The 16,108-nt window shown below is 40.8% G+C and overlaps 1 protein-coding gene across 3 annotated transcripts; it reads left to right on the plus strand.

The window, feature by feature from the left end:
- HACD4 (3-hydroxyacyl-CoA dehydratase 4) lies at positions 1-15,458 on the plus strand. 3 transcript variants are annotated; one of them, XM_048291852.1, is made up of 7 exons: positions 1-108; positions 4,104-4,207; positions 5,081-5,208; positions 11,102-11,214; positions 13,627-13,733; positions 14,437-14,568; positions 15,294-15,458. In XM_048291852.1, exons 2-7 carry the CDS (start codon positions 4,111-4,113, stop codon positions 15,374-15,376), a joined length of 660 nt encoding a protein of 219 aa, XP_048147809.1. In that variant the 5' UTR covers positions 1-108; positions 4,104-4,110; the 3' UTR covers positions 15,377-15,458. The 3 variants fall into 3 exon arrangements, with proteins under 3 accessions (XP_048147809.1, XP_048147807.1, XP_048147808.1); XM_048291850.1 differs by having other exon boundaries at positions 14,437-15,458; XM_048291851.1 differs by having other exon boundaries at positions 5,111-5,208; positions 14,437-15,458.
- Positions 15,459-16,108: the final 650 nt, after the last annotated feature.

The raw sequence follows: 16,108 nt of genomic DNA on the forward strand, positions 1-16,108 counted from the left end.
GGAAGAGGAAAGAGGAGGGGTGATCTCCTAACAAACAGCTGTTGCAGCTGCAGAGAGGAAAAAGGAGAAAGCTCAGGAGCAGCAGCAGCAATCCGACCCCTGCAACAGGTAATACTTCTTGAGTGCAGGTGACATAGACTGCTCAAATGCAAAAAAACAGTGGGTGGGATGTGCCTGTGGGAGAAAAGTACAACAGCTCTACTCAGCAGCTCTCTTCTTCCTGAACTGCAGAGCTTGCAGCTTGTCATGGGTGGGAAGGGGAAGACACAGAAGTTCAGACCAACATGACTTAATGTGACTTAGAAGGAAACCATGTCAGCAGAGGGAATTTTCTAGCAGATCTTGCCTGGTGGGGAAAAAAAAAAAAAAAAAAAAGGAACATTGCTCTCTGGTTTCAGCACGAGGGCTGGTTCCTCATGTGTGGTCAACCAGCACAGGCACACGCAAAGGCAGCCGAGCACAGGAGCCCTGAGGGGCAGGGAAGTGCTCTGTGCACGCAGGCCTGGGTGGGACCCTCTGCGTGGGACACGCCCTGAGGGCAACCTGAGTGTGGCCTTGGTGCTGGCACCCTGTAAGGGACACATAGATGGGTCGAGGGCTGGCCTGAGCTGGGTGCCTCGGCTGTGCTGTCACCTTAGCTCACGGAGAGCATGCTCCTGACCACCCTTCAGACACTGAGGGCACCTACCTCCACGCTTGCCTTGGATGATAGTTACCACAGAGACACACCGAAGACCTTTGTGGTAAAAATAATAGCATGCAACAGCTACACTTTGTGAAATTTCTGCCCGAGGAAATACACCAGGCTTTGCAACTAAAATGATAAAATCTTTGCTGTGGGTGCTAGTTCTGACATTGCTTACATTTTGTCTAGTTTTCTGTGTTTTGAGCCCACAGAGAAAGCAGATAAGTTTTCTGCTAAGCAAGGTTGATATTACATGAGATAAGTGCATCCCTGGCATTTCAATCTATTTGGCATAAAATCATCCACAGTAAACAAGGTGAAACTGACAATTAAAACAGCAGACAGCAAGTGCAGCCTTCTGGGTCTATCTCCTGCAAGACCCATGTTTGTTTCTTTCTCCTGATATCAATGCAGGCAAGAGTACTGAAATGTGCTGTGACATGCCAATGCCTTCAAATGAAAGAAACTTGAACACCTTAAAGCAAATCACACTCCAAGGGAGGAATGTGGCAGGAGGTGAGGTACCAGGGTGGCAAAGTGAGGTTTGGAAGACTAGCCAGCAAGTCTGGGGCAGGCTCAGGGACTGAAGCACTACCTGATGGATAGTCTGTGTTTTGTCTGCAACAGTGCTGCAGAAGCAGGTTCTGTGAGTGAAATGTGGAATCATCCCTTCTGTGAACTGATGGGAGCTGGGAATCTAAAAAAAGACCATCTCTTCTGCGAGTGACCTTTCACATAGAAGCAGATGACTGAATTTTGTGTTGTGACACAGTGCTGTTGAGACAGGCAAATGGATTATCTTCAGCCTGCTTCTGTTTCTCTAGGCAAAGAGGTCAGCCTTCGGATGAGAAGGACCTCAGTGAAAAGTTGCATTTCAGTTTCCTTTTATCACACTGAAATCACCTTTCAGTCTCTTCAGATTTCACTTCTGTGAAAGGCTTTTGTTTGGTTTTAGGTACCTTTTGTGCAGGGATTAACAAAGTAGGGTGAAAAAAGTGTGATGCATTCTCAGATCAGGGCTGTTTCTTCACAGTGGAGAGCATCAGCAAGGGAGGGAGCTGTGCTGCTTGCAGCTCTGGGGCCGGGATCTGTCTGCCGTGTAACACCAGCACACTGCCTGCCACCACATCTCTACACTCCTTGGGGAATATGGGACTCTCCATAAATGTCAACAATCTGTACACATTTCAGCAGTCACTGGTACATTTTAAAGATGATGTGTTGTAACGTGCAACAGCTGCCACATTGCCAAAACACTAATGTGAGGCTGCATTTACAAATGTTACTCTGTGTTTAGTGAAGATTAAGTACCTTAAGAACTGCAGAAACAACAGCTTTCTAGCCAGCCAGTGCAGGAAGATTTTGGAAAATACACCCAAATCACTGAAAGACAGGCTCTGAGGATGACAGACAGATGTAGCAAACTAAACTTCAGAAGAGAGAAACCATATGCTCATCTTGCATCCAGTGCGAAGCCCACACAGCAGTATCAGACCAAAGAGAGTGGTGGAGCTGCTGACTGGAAAGACTCAAGATTTTCATATCTGTTCCTGTAACTTCCATACAGTAATTCCTATCCATCCAGCAATAAGGCTGTTTCTTAACACAGAACAATGTTCTTAATTTTTTGTCTTTTTACAGTATATAGTTTCCCAACTTTCTCTTACCACAAGATGGAACAAAGTGTCATTCAGTAATAAAACAGATGGAATTTGGATCAATATTAATTGATCTCACTGGACTTTAGTTCAATTCAGTTGTATCTTACTTTTCCTAAAAGGAGGTTATATATGGAACAGATTCCTTTGTTTGGGTCCTTCTGTCTTATTTTCACAGTATCAAAGACAATGATGTCTCTTGGGAGATATTTTATTCCCACAAATCTTTTTGTGCTTATAGGAGTGAATGTGCTTATAGATATGAATAGCTGTCATCCTACGTAAGTGGAAAATAGGAAGACAAGCACTTTTTATTACTTCCCTGGGATTTACTTAGAATAAAAATTTAGAAGATCAGTTTATCTAGATCAATTTAAACAACTCTGTATTGTAGCTTATGGTCCAATGCTATGAATAAAGTACAGGCATTTATCAAATTTAGATATTTTTGAACAGAGATATTTAGTCCATTTATTAATGTACAGATATAGATGAAATGAAGTTTGTTGGCAGAGACATACCACACAAACACACAGGATCAAGGCACAACTTAAAGAGAATACTGTTTACTAGGGCAAGAAATTAATAGGTCCAACACATAAATTCCAGTACGAAATTAACAAGTTGATTTCCCAAAAATTAGTCTTGCAGCTGGAGGACAGGCAAGCCTCTCATTTCAGAATAGGTCAGAAGCAAATACATTTATGGGAAATTAAGTATATCCAGAGCTTACGAAATTTTGCAACAAGTCAGATTACCACGAAAATTAGGTTAGAATAGCTACAAAATGTAGTCTTCTACAACAGGAGAAGATTTTGTTTATTAAATACAACTTGAATCCAGAAGTTAGTGGAAAATCTTTGTTTAGACACGTCTTCATCTGGAGGCACAAATTTCTCTTCGATGCATTAGACAGAGTTCTGTTCTGGGGCCTCTGAGAGACACACACAGTTTTCACTGATCTGTTTATATTTCATAGAATCAGAGACTCAAGGAATGGTTTGGTTTGGAAGGGACATTAAGAATTGTTAAGTTCCATTCAGCTTCATCTGGTTCCAACACCCCTGCCATGGGTCCACGTTGCTCAGAGCCTCACCCTTCTCGTGGCATTGAACACTGACAGGGATGGGGCATCCACAACTTCTCTGGGTAACCTGTGCCAATGCCTCACCATCCTCACATTAGACTGTCTTCTTAATATCTAATCTAACCCTGCCCTCTTTCAGTCTAAAGCCATTCTCCCTTGTCCTGTCACTACATGCTCTTGTAAATAGTCTCCATCTTGTTGAGTTCATTTCATATATTGGAAGGCCACCATCAGGTCATCCTGAAGCCTTCTCTTCTCCAGGCTGAACAATCCCAGTTCTCCCAGCCTTTCCTCGCAGGAGAGGTGCTCCATCCCTCTGATCAACTTGGTGGCCTCCTCTGGACTCTCTCCAACAGGTCCATGTCCTTCCTGTGCTGGGGACCCCAGAGCTGGATGCAGCACTGCAGGTGGGGTCTCACCAGAGCAGAGCAGAGGGGCAGAATCCCCTCCCTGGCCTTGCTGCTTTGGATGCAGCCCAGGACACATTTGGCTTTCTGAGCTGCAAGAGCACATTGCTGGGTCATGTCCTACCTCTCCTCCACCAGAACCCCCAAGTCTTTCTGGGCAGGGTTGTTCTCAATTTCAGCTCTTTTTCTTTGATTTACTAACATGTCCAAAGAGGGTGCAAAATGTTATTGTTGGTCATATAGTTTATTATTTTGACTTTCCACAGCTTTACCATGAACATCTACCTGTTTGTGTATGACTTAATGCAATTCTGTGGACACTCATGGATATTTACAAATATGATCATCAGGTTCATGACATTTGGAAAAGGTAAGGTTCCTTCTCTATTTTCCTTAAACATTTTAAGCGGCAGTGACAGACACACAGAAATATCAAGTTAAAGTTAAGATTCTGAATATGTGTATGTCCAATACCAGGGACTGTGTAATTCAATCAGAAAGATAATAATGAACAAATTACTTGTGCCTGTCTTTTACATTGTCACACTGGGAACGAAGCTCTTGTTTTGCTAATGAGCTTTAATATTCAGCAGCATGCTAGTAATATTTGAATTAGACATAGACCTAAATGTGACTAGGTCCAGTCATCATGGCAAATATTAATCTTACTGAAGCCACCAGGAGAGAATATCTTTGTGGTTAGTGCACATGACTCTCTATCTCCAAAAACATTATAATATATTTCTCTTTCTCTTGCCTGGGGTTAAGACAAAAATAGAAAGCAAGTGACTGGAAATTTAAATAACTTAAAATGGACAGTTTTAGGCATATAAAATGCCTACCTTCTGGACTAGTTGTTTTAGGCAGTGCATATAGAGGCAGGAACTCAACATGTCCTAGTGTTTAGAAATTCCTCATGCATTTCCTCAACATTTTCTCCTATTTAGAAATACCCTAGAGCGGTATCTCTAAACCAACACATCCTGCACAGTGTTTGCCCACGCATTAAGTATAGGGAATTTAATTGTTTTCTCAGCTTCCTGCCTCTGTGTCAGAGACACACTCAGAGTGGATTGCCTCCTCCACTCCCTGAAGCTTTGCTTCTGCTACCCAGAAGTTTGGTACTGTGTAAACTTTATTTCTTGTCATCTCCAGTGATGATAGGGTAAAAGCAAACCCAGTAGTTGCTCCAGACTTTTACTGTATAACCATCCTCTAATCTTCCTCTCCATTTTGTCTGTAGATTCACTGGCTGACACGTTTTACTCCATAGGACTTGTAATGCGCCTTTGCCAGCTGTTATCTGTATTGGAGATCCTGCACATCCTCATCGGCATTGACAAAAGCCGTTTCCTCCCCAGGTTTTTGCAGGTAAGTTTGTTCCTCAAGACTCTCCTTTCATGACCAACACACATCAGCTATGGCTGTCCCTGGGGACAAGCCCAGGCCGAACTATCCTGAATGTTGCACCTGCAGCCATCCTCAGGGAGCCTGGTTTGCTGATAGTTTGCCAACTTCAGGAATTGCTTCCTCAGAACTGGGCTGGTTGGGAAAGAACTGTTCTGTCAACGTGTTTCTTTTTGAGTGAAAGTGAATAGTGAGTATGTTTGCTCTACAGCACAGACCCAGAAAATGTCCAGATGAGTGGCCACTAGCAGAAGTGGGTCAGTGGCCGATTGCAGTCATCAAATTAAATTCCAGGGGGGCTTGGCCCTTCTAATTTTCTCCCTACATAACCTCCTGGCATCCCAGTAGTACCCAAGTTATCTTCCCTTCCTTCCAGAGGTGATCAACTCTCTTTTTTTCCCCTGACTTCCAGTAAGTTCCCTGTTTAAACAGGCTGGTCTTTTTCCCTCCTAGTGTGTCATATGTTCAACTGTAGGCAGAAAACCAGCCAAAAGATCACATGCTATAGCAGAAAGTAAGATGATACTCTGATATTTTCCTTGCCACACTGTTTTTTTCCTTTTGGGTGTTAATCTCAGGTTTTGGTATTTTTTCTTAATGCATTGGAAAAAGCAAAATGATGACCTGAATTTACCTTCCAACCTTTCCAGTCCTTAGTATTTGAATAATGGTGAAACTTGCACTGCTCTCAGCAGTCAGAAGGTAGAAGACCAAGAGTAGTTAGTTATGTTTTTAATTTTCTGGATAGCCCGTTTTTGTCAAATGATATATTCATGGGTGAAGATGTTCTTCTTTTCAAATCTCCATTAACTAATGTCTAAATAACTAATTAACTAATTGACTACTACAGATCTCTGTTCTTTACACTGCTCACTAAGCATGGTAGCAAATTCAGCAAAATGCAAATAACTGCTTTTCCCTGCTTAAATCCATATGCTTTGACACTAATCTAGGGGAGAAAAAAGTCTCCTATCTACTGTGACCTGTAACAAATCTCACATGTCTTGGAAAGAAGAGCAGCCTGCTCTTAGTCATTAAAACAAGCCTTGTCCTGGCAGAGTTTACACATTCCCCAGCCCTGACATAGTGTGTTTCTTTCCTTGCCAGACTTAACAGAAGGCAGAGATCAGGAAAGCCTGCACAAGCACTGTTCTCTGTCACCACAAATGACATTAGCATGAAATGGATATTCTGAACAAGAAAACTGTGACCTTTCTTGGGCAGTGCAGTTTGTGCAGTGCTCTCCAGGGCAGCATGGAGAGGCAGCTCATGGAATGATACAGCAGTGTGAGTCCCAGTGTTCACGTCACGCCAAATATGGTTTTGGATCCTTACTTGGTTCTTTCCCCAGCTGCACTCTCACCACAAACAACACTCTTCCCTTGATGTTAGCAGCAGTCTCATGCTCCAAACAAGATGTATAAGCTCTTCGGTGGAGACTCTGCTGTCACGTGGTTTACCCACTTTTGCTGAGAGAGCGTGGGTTAAGCAGCTGTGTGCCAGCACTGCTCCCACATGCCTTGTCACACTTTCTTCACTGCCTCTTAGGAAGAAAGAAACAGTGCATTTTCCACAATGAGCGAGGGAAGGACAGTTAGTTAAGAGATGTTTACCTTGCTGCAGCCTACTAGATTACTGCACAGTCAGGCACTGATAAAGGTGCAAGAATTAGATAGTGGCTGCCTGGTTCTGTGCTCCCACCACCTGTTCTGACTTTGAGCTTAAAACATATCCCTGTATGCATCCCTCATAACAGACATATATACGCACATCCACAGTGAAGCTCACCTTCAGTGATCGCTAGGATGAGAGAACGGCTGGCTCAGGCAATGTCACATGGGTGGAGGTATAAATTAACATTGAGTAAAACAAGCTATGAAAGGGCCCTGTGGTGGCAGGTTTTCTGTAGGCATTATAGCAAATGAAAGATTTAAATGCATCCTTCAGGGAAAGGTTTATGCCTATTATTGCATTTGTCATGGTTTAGTAGCATTTAAGGAAAACACTTTGAGATACACAATACAGATAGTGGAAAAACAAACTCGGAGGAGTCTTCTGGAAAAACTCCTTGAGGGACAAAGTCTCAGGCCCCCAAGGACCTGAGAAGAGCAAGGTAGGCCAAGGCCTTCACACCATGAAAGAAAAAATTAGTCTTGTGTGATGGATGCGCTGGAGGAAAGTGAGGCAGGGGATGGTCACAAAGCTGGTGCAAAGGGATGTTCCTCAGGGCATTTATAACTTAATAAATAACTGGAGGAGGGCAGGAGAACATGTCACATGTCATTGTTCTCACCAAAACAGAAGATAATGAAATATGATAGTCTGGCTAGGGAGTAAAGGCTGACAGGGCTGGTACCATAGCAAGGAGAGAGGAAAGGTCTAAGAAAAGACTGGTATTTTTGTGAAACAAACAGCAGTTCTTCACCCTGTGCAAACAGGATTTGATTTACCAAACCAAAAGCAATGTACTATGACTTTGTAATAAAAACATTAATTTTTAACTTTAAATATTTAGTGTCACTTTTCTCACTTTCTTTTTTTTTTTTTTTTTTTAATATACACTACATTGAAGAGCTACATAAGTGTTTCAGGTACCGACTACGAAACTGCATAGTCATGGTTATTAAAAAACAGAAGTGAATATGCTATTTTTTCTAGCCAAATTTGCTCTGTTTCACTTACTTGATTAAAAACTCAGACTGTCTTGCAGAAAATTATGTCACTCTACAGAACTTGCTGTATCCTGTGAGAGATCAGTGTCAGAAAAGGAAGGTAATTCCAATTTGATTTCAAAGAAGAAACGAAAACTGAAAACACTGCATTTATGCTTTGTGATATGTTAGCACATACTTCCTTTTTATGAATGTGAAAACATAGGACTTAGAGTTTTGTGCTTTTTTTTTATTTTAAAGCAAGAGAGTAGCAACAGAGAGTATTTTCATTCATGCAAGGACAGATGATCCACACAGGAAATTATCCACAGCTGAGCAGCAGCACGTGCATTTTATCTATGTGTGTATATGTGTATTTATATATGTACATGACTCCATGTATAAATGCATACAGATATGTGTGTCCAGAAGCACAATATCAACATGTACTACTCTTCTCCAAGTAGCACCCTGCCTCTTTCACTTGCAGAAAATGTCCCCAGCCTTTGACTAACCCCTGCACTTACCTTTGATTTTTGTGGGTTACCTAAAGCTAGGAGTGCTATGAAAGGAAAGAGAATAAAGGCAAGCAGGCAGGCAACCTCCTGATTTATGCAGAAAAAGAGGTAGGATGCCACTGTCTGTCCTCACGGGGACATCACAATTGTCCTGAGCAGCCAGCTCTGTGTCCTGCCCCACAGATGTGCTCCAGAGCAAGGCCATGTCTTTCCAGTTTCAGTGTCTGGTGGCTGCTTTGTGCAGCCCATTGCTTGCCAGATGAGACTGCAGTCTAACAGGAACAAAGTACCTCACAGGGAGCAGTGCTATCTCCAGTTTCCTGCTCTTGCAGGTGCTTAACATACTTTACAGTCTGATTACTGAGTTCCATCATGTGTAACTAGTAAAGCTGAGTGCTTCCATTGCTCCCCTTTCCCAGTCTGAATCTCTGATGGAGGAAATCTGCTGAGCTCCACCTAGGTGGTTCTCACTGCCTCATGTTTCTGCTTGTATCCTGGGGAGAGAAGAAAATCCACAGCTTCTTACACTTCCAGATTATAAGGCTGAATTGTGGGTCTCTATAGTCACTCTGTCTCATTGGCCAGCATAAATCTGTTTGAAACTGAAGTTTCAAACTGGAGTTTGAAATGGTAACTACCTTCCTTTCTCTCACTAAAATGGGACCAGATCCTGATCATTTATCCCATGCTGTTTTCTAGCACATTTCCACCCAGCTGCTTCCTGAAAAAGGAGCGACCATTTGGAAAATCTTCCAAATCTTCCAATCTTCTGACATCTCAAAATATGTCCATCTTTTCATTATCGTGATAAACCCCTTGGTCTCTAGGACAACTACCTGTGGCAATTCTCTGAAACAGCTCTTGTATTAACAATATTGCAGAACTCTCTCTACACCTCTCAGTCTGATTTTAGAGTCAGTAAGAAAATGCCCATACCACCAATGCTGCATTCTTTACCACTCTTTATCTAACAATTTTAACTCAGATTCTATTTTATCTGTTCTCTCCAGCACATAATCCCACCCAGTGCTCACCGAGCTTTTACCTTTGTTTTGATTTCCTTATGATGATGGTTGCCCTGCCATGTTTCTTGTATCTCTCTTCTATCTGGTTTCAGATCTGCATCAATAATTCCAGTTCCCCCATATTTCTGCCATGTTCCTCAGCATCAGTGCACAAACACACGACGTTAGCTCTCACTTTCTGTTTCCTGACCCATCTGTACAAAAGTCTGCCAAAATCTGACGTTTTTAAAAATCAGTTCCTCAGTTTGGAACCTATGGGATCAGCAGCACAGATGACAGAGGAGGGTGAGAAGCAGGAAAACCATTTTTAGCTGTTGTGGCCCCTCAGTGCTTTCCAAGATGAGGAACCAGATCCCTGGGGGACACACATGCTCTATTTCTGTACAAAAAATTGCTCCACATATTTTGCTGAATAGTGAAGTGAGGCTGCTTTATCTGACAGGTGTGTTTTGTGAAAAAAGAGAGTTTGTGGTTAGAATTGTCCATGCAGGAACCCTTAAATATTATATTGCAAAACTACCACACAAACTTGCTGAGAGGCAAAATTCTTACTTCGTTTAAGGTAGTAATAAGGGGAAACCAGTGCAGAATAACAGCACTTATAAAAACAACCTTGGTAATCCACTTTCATTTTGTAACTTTTAACTGACTTGACATCTCAACTTGTGAAATCATTACAACTAACGTACCTTATGGAAGACATGGCACTGGGTAAAAAACCCAGCCCAGTGAAGCTATATCGATTCATACCAACTGCTTAGGTGCATGTTTTCTACTTCAACAGTTTCAAATAGAGTGTAAATCAGAGTGAATTGTTACTGTTCTGGGACAGCTTGACAAACAACTCTTGGCAGTACTGATACATTTACTTTATAGGACAGGGCATGGATACTGTTAGAAAAGTTGTCAGGAAAGCTGCAAAAAGACACACTTGTTTTTAATTTCTTGAGCTTTAATGTTACCGATGTATTTATTTTAAGCTGGAGACACTGCCTGTTTAATCCACTTTTATCTTTTTATTTGTGGGTTGGATAAAGTTCAACCACTAGAAAAATATTAGGACATAAATATTGTGGCAATCATTCACGTAAGTGACAAGCTTAAACCCACTTCCCCTAACCAAGAATAAGATGGAAAGAAAGATAAGGAATTCTACTTTTCCTCCTTCTTTCTGCAAATCTTACATGAAAGAGATTCCTTGCAACACAGATCTCCAAGATATGAAAAACAGATCTGGGAGCGTAAGATTAGTACTTTCTGGCATACAACCCTCCCAAGAAGGGCCTTCTCTATACCACTGCCTCCCACACAGCGTACAAGCAAAGAAGCTTATCCCTGCCAGCCCTCCAAGTACCTAGGTGCAGCAGGAATAGTCCTTGCTTCCAGGACCTCCGTGGTTTCCTTGGGTACAAACCCAAGTCATCCCAGCTGGCAAGCAAACTTCCACACTTACCATAACGGGTCTTTGATGCTGCAGCCAGCAGTGCCCACTTCCCTTTGCTGAAGGACCTTGAACAAAAGCAGGCTATGAAGCAAAACATTCACTGCTGATTTTGTGTAAAGAAAACTGGATCCATTTGTGGCCTCCTATTTCGCCAAAATGCCACAGAAATAACTGCTACAGAAGGTGCTACCTGAATTCAAAGTTTTCTTTTCTTTTCAGATCACTGAGAGAATAATTGTTTTATTTGTCGTGATCAACAGTCAGGAAGAAGTTCAAGGGAAATATGTCGTGTGTGTTTTATTTTTCCTTTGGAATTTATTAGATGTGGTCAGGTAAGGAGTCAACATCAAAACCATGAGGGGAAAATGGGTTATTCTTGCCAGAAGAACTCCACCCCCATTGTGCAGCAAGGCTCATTTAATTGTTTCAAAATTGGCAAAGCATAATATCCATTTTTAAGTAAAAGCTTGAGCCTTATAAGTTACTTAATGACTTTTACAAAAATCCACATGGTTAAGAGGCAAAGGAACTTACAGACGTAAGATAGAGGAATGCATTAGCAGACAGTATTAATATTTGTAGTTCAAAGGCTTTGATGTTTTTAACAAAAATTTAGAGGGAAATCAAAACTACCTTCTGGAGAGCAGGAATTCTTGAAACCATCCTGGTTGCCATTACCATCCTGTTGCTTTATTATTTTATTTTTTTTATCCACTTTAATCCAAGATTGACAGCACAGTAAGGCAGCACCAGCAGAACTTCTTGTGAAGGCAGAAAGACTATTCTGGGTTAACTGCACCGTGCTTTCCAAAAAGCCAAGAGCTCCTGCTGCAGGAGACTAAGAGTTTTGGTAGTAGGGCATATATCACACCACAAGAACAACAAACATTTCTCATATGTAATGTAAGTCTCTATGCACCTCAGTCTGTAGACTTAGAGCAGGTACATATGGAATTAAGAAGCATTTTAAGAAGACACAGCTCTCACAGCAACCTATGTAATGAAGCGAAATCTTTTTTTTTCTGCTAATTTAAATATATTGCTTAGCAGACTGACTGAAGAATATGGATTTTGGCAGCAAAGGAAACATTATAAAAGAGATGTGAAACAGGAAAGTGTCAGACAGAAAAGATAAAGATTTTAAGTCAGCTTCAGAGTATTTTGAACTGCATATGTTAATAGGCTACTACTTGTATTAATTATTTTGTTTATAGTTCCATCCCATTTCTTTTTGAAGTTTGTAAAGCTAAAACAGTGGAACCTAATCTGAAATGAAAGGGTTCAGTGCAGCTGGAGAAATGCCAAAAGTATAAACAATATTGGCTGTAAAGTTCTGTCAGTGCATAATAGTCCTATTGATGCATCATTATTTTCTACCCTTGCTAAAGAACAGAGTTAAGCACCACAGCAGTAACAGCAGTTGTTTAACAGGAAAGCTACTGTGGTCTACAGCAGCAAATGACCAATTCAAATAAACCATAGTACAACTCATACAATTTTAGAATTCTTACCTGATTTACTTTACAGCACCTGTGCCACGTCCTAATATCTCAAGGAAATGTTCATGTCTAGAAGTGCATAAGGATCTATCCCATCCCTTAGCCAACTACTCTTGAAATATTACAAGTTTTTCCACATAAACTTTCAGGGATATAAATTTCCCTGAAGGACTATTTGTTATGCATCATGGCTAGTGATATACTGAGAGCAAATTCTGCAAGGTTTTCTATAACTAGTCTTTCCTTCTTATACCATCAACAGCCCATGGAATTGTGTAGAGAAGGAGTAGCTGTTTCCTTTTTGTATTGGGTTGAGATTCAGCCTTAAAAGCAACAATAATAAAAAATGGAGATAATCCTGAGGTTGCAGAGGGCAACCTTGAGAGACAATGGTACATTTTCAGCCTCTCACACTCTTCTACAGTCCAGGTGTGATGCAAAATTAATCAAATTAATCAATAAGAAGGGAATACAGGAAGTTTGTTTAACACTAGTTTCATCTGTCAGAAAGTCTTGGGTAGTATCTCTAGGAAGGCCACAGTGCAAAAAGTCTTTCAGCTGACCAAAAATGCAACCAGACCTGTTTCTCCAGTGTTTGGAAAGCTGCTGTACCGCTTTTAAGATCACACCAAGATTAGGTCACCTTTGGAGAGTGAAGTCCTAGGCATTCTGGTCTCCCAGTGAGCAACAGTAAAAACCACATAAGAACAAAATGCTGCAATGCACTGGTGAGCAAATGCTTTTTTTGGACCTACTACCCCTTCTGAGGTCCAGGAGAGGGGGACATGTACTACAGAAGGTTAAGTACCTGAAATTGCCTTGTTGTTTAACCTTCTCCAGCAGTGATTCAGCTCAGTCATAAACAGCAGTGACTCAGCAGTCATAAATCAGAATTTTCTTGGTCCCAAGCAACAGTCATATTCTGCCTGCCCCTCTCAGTTGCAACACCCCCATCTGAAATCCATTTTCTGTTGGACCAGTATGAAATCATGCTGGTCTCTGACTGAGCTGTCTGTCTGGAGGGCTTTATTGCCGTCTTCCTGCTCTAGGGTAGCACCACCCTGCTGAAAAAAATGAACCACCTGCTTTCAGGCATTGGAGCCTGAATGAAAACGGTTGCCGCTCTGAAATTTACTCAGACAGCTCAAAGTTCTTCTGCAATTCCTTTGAATTTTCCAGTAGTGTAACTTTATTCTAAAGACATCATAATTTCCTCTGAGCTCATCTGCTTTCCTCTTATTGCAGGTACACTTACAACATGTTGGCAAGGATGGGCATATACTACCTACCACTAACATGGCTCAACTTCTCACTGTGCATCCCACTCTATCCCCTTTCAGTTCTGGCTAAAGGTAAGGAGGTGGGAAGGGGTATCAACCACTTGCTTCCTTAATATTCTTCAAAAAAATGTGATCACTTCAATTGCCATCTGTGTTTAACATAGTTCCTCATGCGCTGCCAAAGTTGTCAGAAATGTTCATGTACCTTCATACTAACCTGTATGCCACCTGTGTCTCTTTTTTCTGTTACTTTTTCTTTAATATGGACTCTCTGGGTTTTGGGGGTTGTGTGTCTGGTACGTTTTGGTGGTTTTTTGTTGGCTTGGTTTTGTTTCAGTTTTTAAAAATATAGGAAAATGTTCTTTTTTTCTGAGTAAAGCAGAAAATATTCTCATAAATGACATAGGGATTCCTCCCTTCCAGACTCACCATATTAGACAGCAACTTACAAAGCTTCTTCCCTGCTGACGCTGACCTTACTGGCTCAGGGCAGTATCATAGTTACACCAAGAACTCTACCCACTGAGAACACACTGAAAACACTTGTTTCTGACAGAACTCGTTAATGAATAAGATATATTTATTAATTCTAGTATTAACAGCAATCAGCACCCCAAACCTACAAAACTGAACTCAAGGAGAAAATGTGCATATGCATACGAATGCATATGTATATGTATCAGTATATAAAATATAAAAGGTAACTGACTTGTACATTAAGCTTTTTGATGATCTTCTGCTTCTTTTAGACTAAGGATTCACCATGTTTTTACAGGATTTGCAATTTGTGTATCACTGCCTTATTTTGAATCCTTTGGCACATACTCCATCAAGCTACCATTTCCATTCACCTTCTCAATCTACTTCCCATATGTTCTGAAAATGTACCTGCTAGTGCTCTTTACAGGTAAGTATCTCATCTTCCAGAAAACTGGATCTCAACACAACTGGGATGCCTATGGCAAGAAAAAAATCAAATCAGTACCAGGCCTTTCACAAATTCTAACTCTCTCTGCCACATCTCCTGCAGACCACTGCAGGGAAGTGCATCACTACCTGTTTTGATTTCCAGTATCTTTCAAATACAAACAGTTAAATCTGCAAGATACCATGTATCGTGCATAAAAATACAAACCAATAAAAATTGTTTCAGTGATCCCAGCCTTACAGCTATTTAGTGAAACTTGCTTTTTTGTTTGCTTTTTAAAAAAAAAAATCAATTCCCATTTGATCATACTCTGGTTCTGTGCAACTCTTCCTCACTCATAACTCCTAGCTGGGATGAGAAGTTTTATCGAAATTAAGACTTTTACAGCTTGATTATTCAAAGGGATGAAAAAACAAGGCCACTCCAAAACCTGCATGTAAATAGATCCCTTCTCCTTTTCACCAAAATACTTTCGAAAAATTTCTGCTGGATTTAGCTGCATCATACAGAAGTCTTTGTTCTGTCATTGGCTTTAACATGAATTTGAAGGATCTCATCCTTATGATGTAGTGTTCTGATCCTAAGTACATGGAAGGAACTGTGCAAGGTTGCCAGATAAATGCTCTTATTGTTCCTTCTAAACTAATTGAAGACAGTTTGAATTCTACTCCCTTGTTCTTACACCATTTTGTGTTTTGATTCAGGCATGTGCTTTGTCATCCAGAACCTCTTCCATGAGAGAATGGCACACCTAGGGACAGGCAACATCAAAAATAAAAGAAGTTAAGTTGATATTTTGTTTGGAAGGAAAAAATACATTCCTAGTGTATTGCTGCATGTCATAATTAAAAACAAAGTGGACAAAGATATCTCAATGAAAAACTCTTCTTCACATGAACATTTTCTGGCTGTGTAGAATTTTCAGAAAAGGCAGATCTCTTGAATGCACCTCAGAAATGGAGCAACTTCTGAAAGTTTTGACTTCAAGTGTCCAGAGATTTTAAAATTAATATATTTTTTCTAATATATGTTATAGAATTCTTAAAAAATTGATGAGTGCCACAAATCACAGTCACACCCTCATTTTGGTGTTAATTCTTATCTCATTCTATACAGATATTCTGAAATGACAATATCATTTAATCTATAAGATTACTTTATACTAGGCCAACATGTATGTGCCTCACATATAAATACTAAATTGGCTAGAACTGGAATCTCTCCAGGGGTAGAAGTCAGATCCTTTGCAACCTATGAGACTGACATGCTGATTAGCCCAGGCATTCACTAAGGATCCCCCACATTCTGGCCTCATCCTTCAGTTATCAAAAGAAGAGTCCAGAAAATGCAGCTAAATCAGAAAAGGAAGTGTTAAGGGACTCATCTCCTATATATTCAAGGGGATGTTTAAAGGTCAGAAAGAAACACTTACAATCATGTGTTTGGCATGTCTCTCTCTTCCCCCACAATGACTTTCTTCCATGCTGAACAGCAGACAGATGCGTGCAAAAGAAGTGTG

Source organism: Corvus hawaiiensis, chromosome Z (assembly GCF_020740725.1).
Source record: "Corvus hawaiiensis isolate bCorHaw1 chromosome Z, bCorHaw1.pri.cur, whole genome shotgun sequence".
NCBI classification, from domain to species: Eukaryota; Metazoa; Chordata; class Aves; order Passeriformes; family Corvidae; genus Corvus; species Corvus hawaiiensis.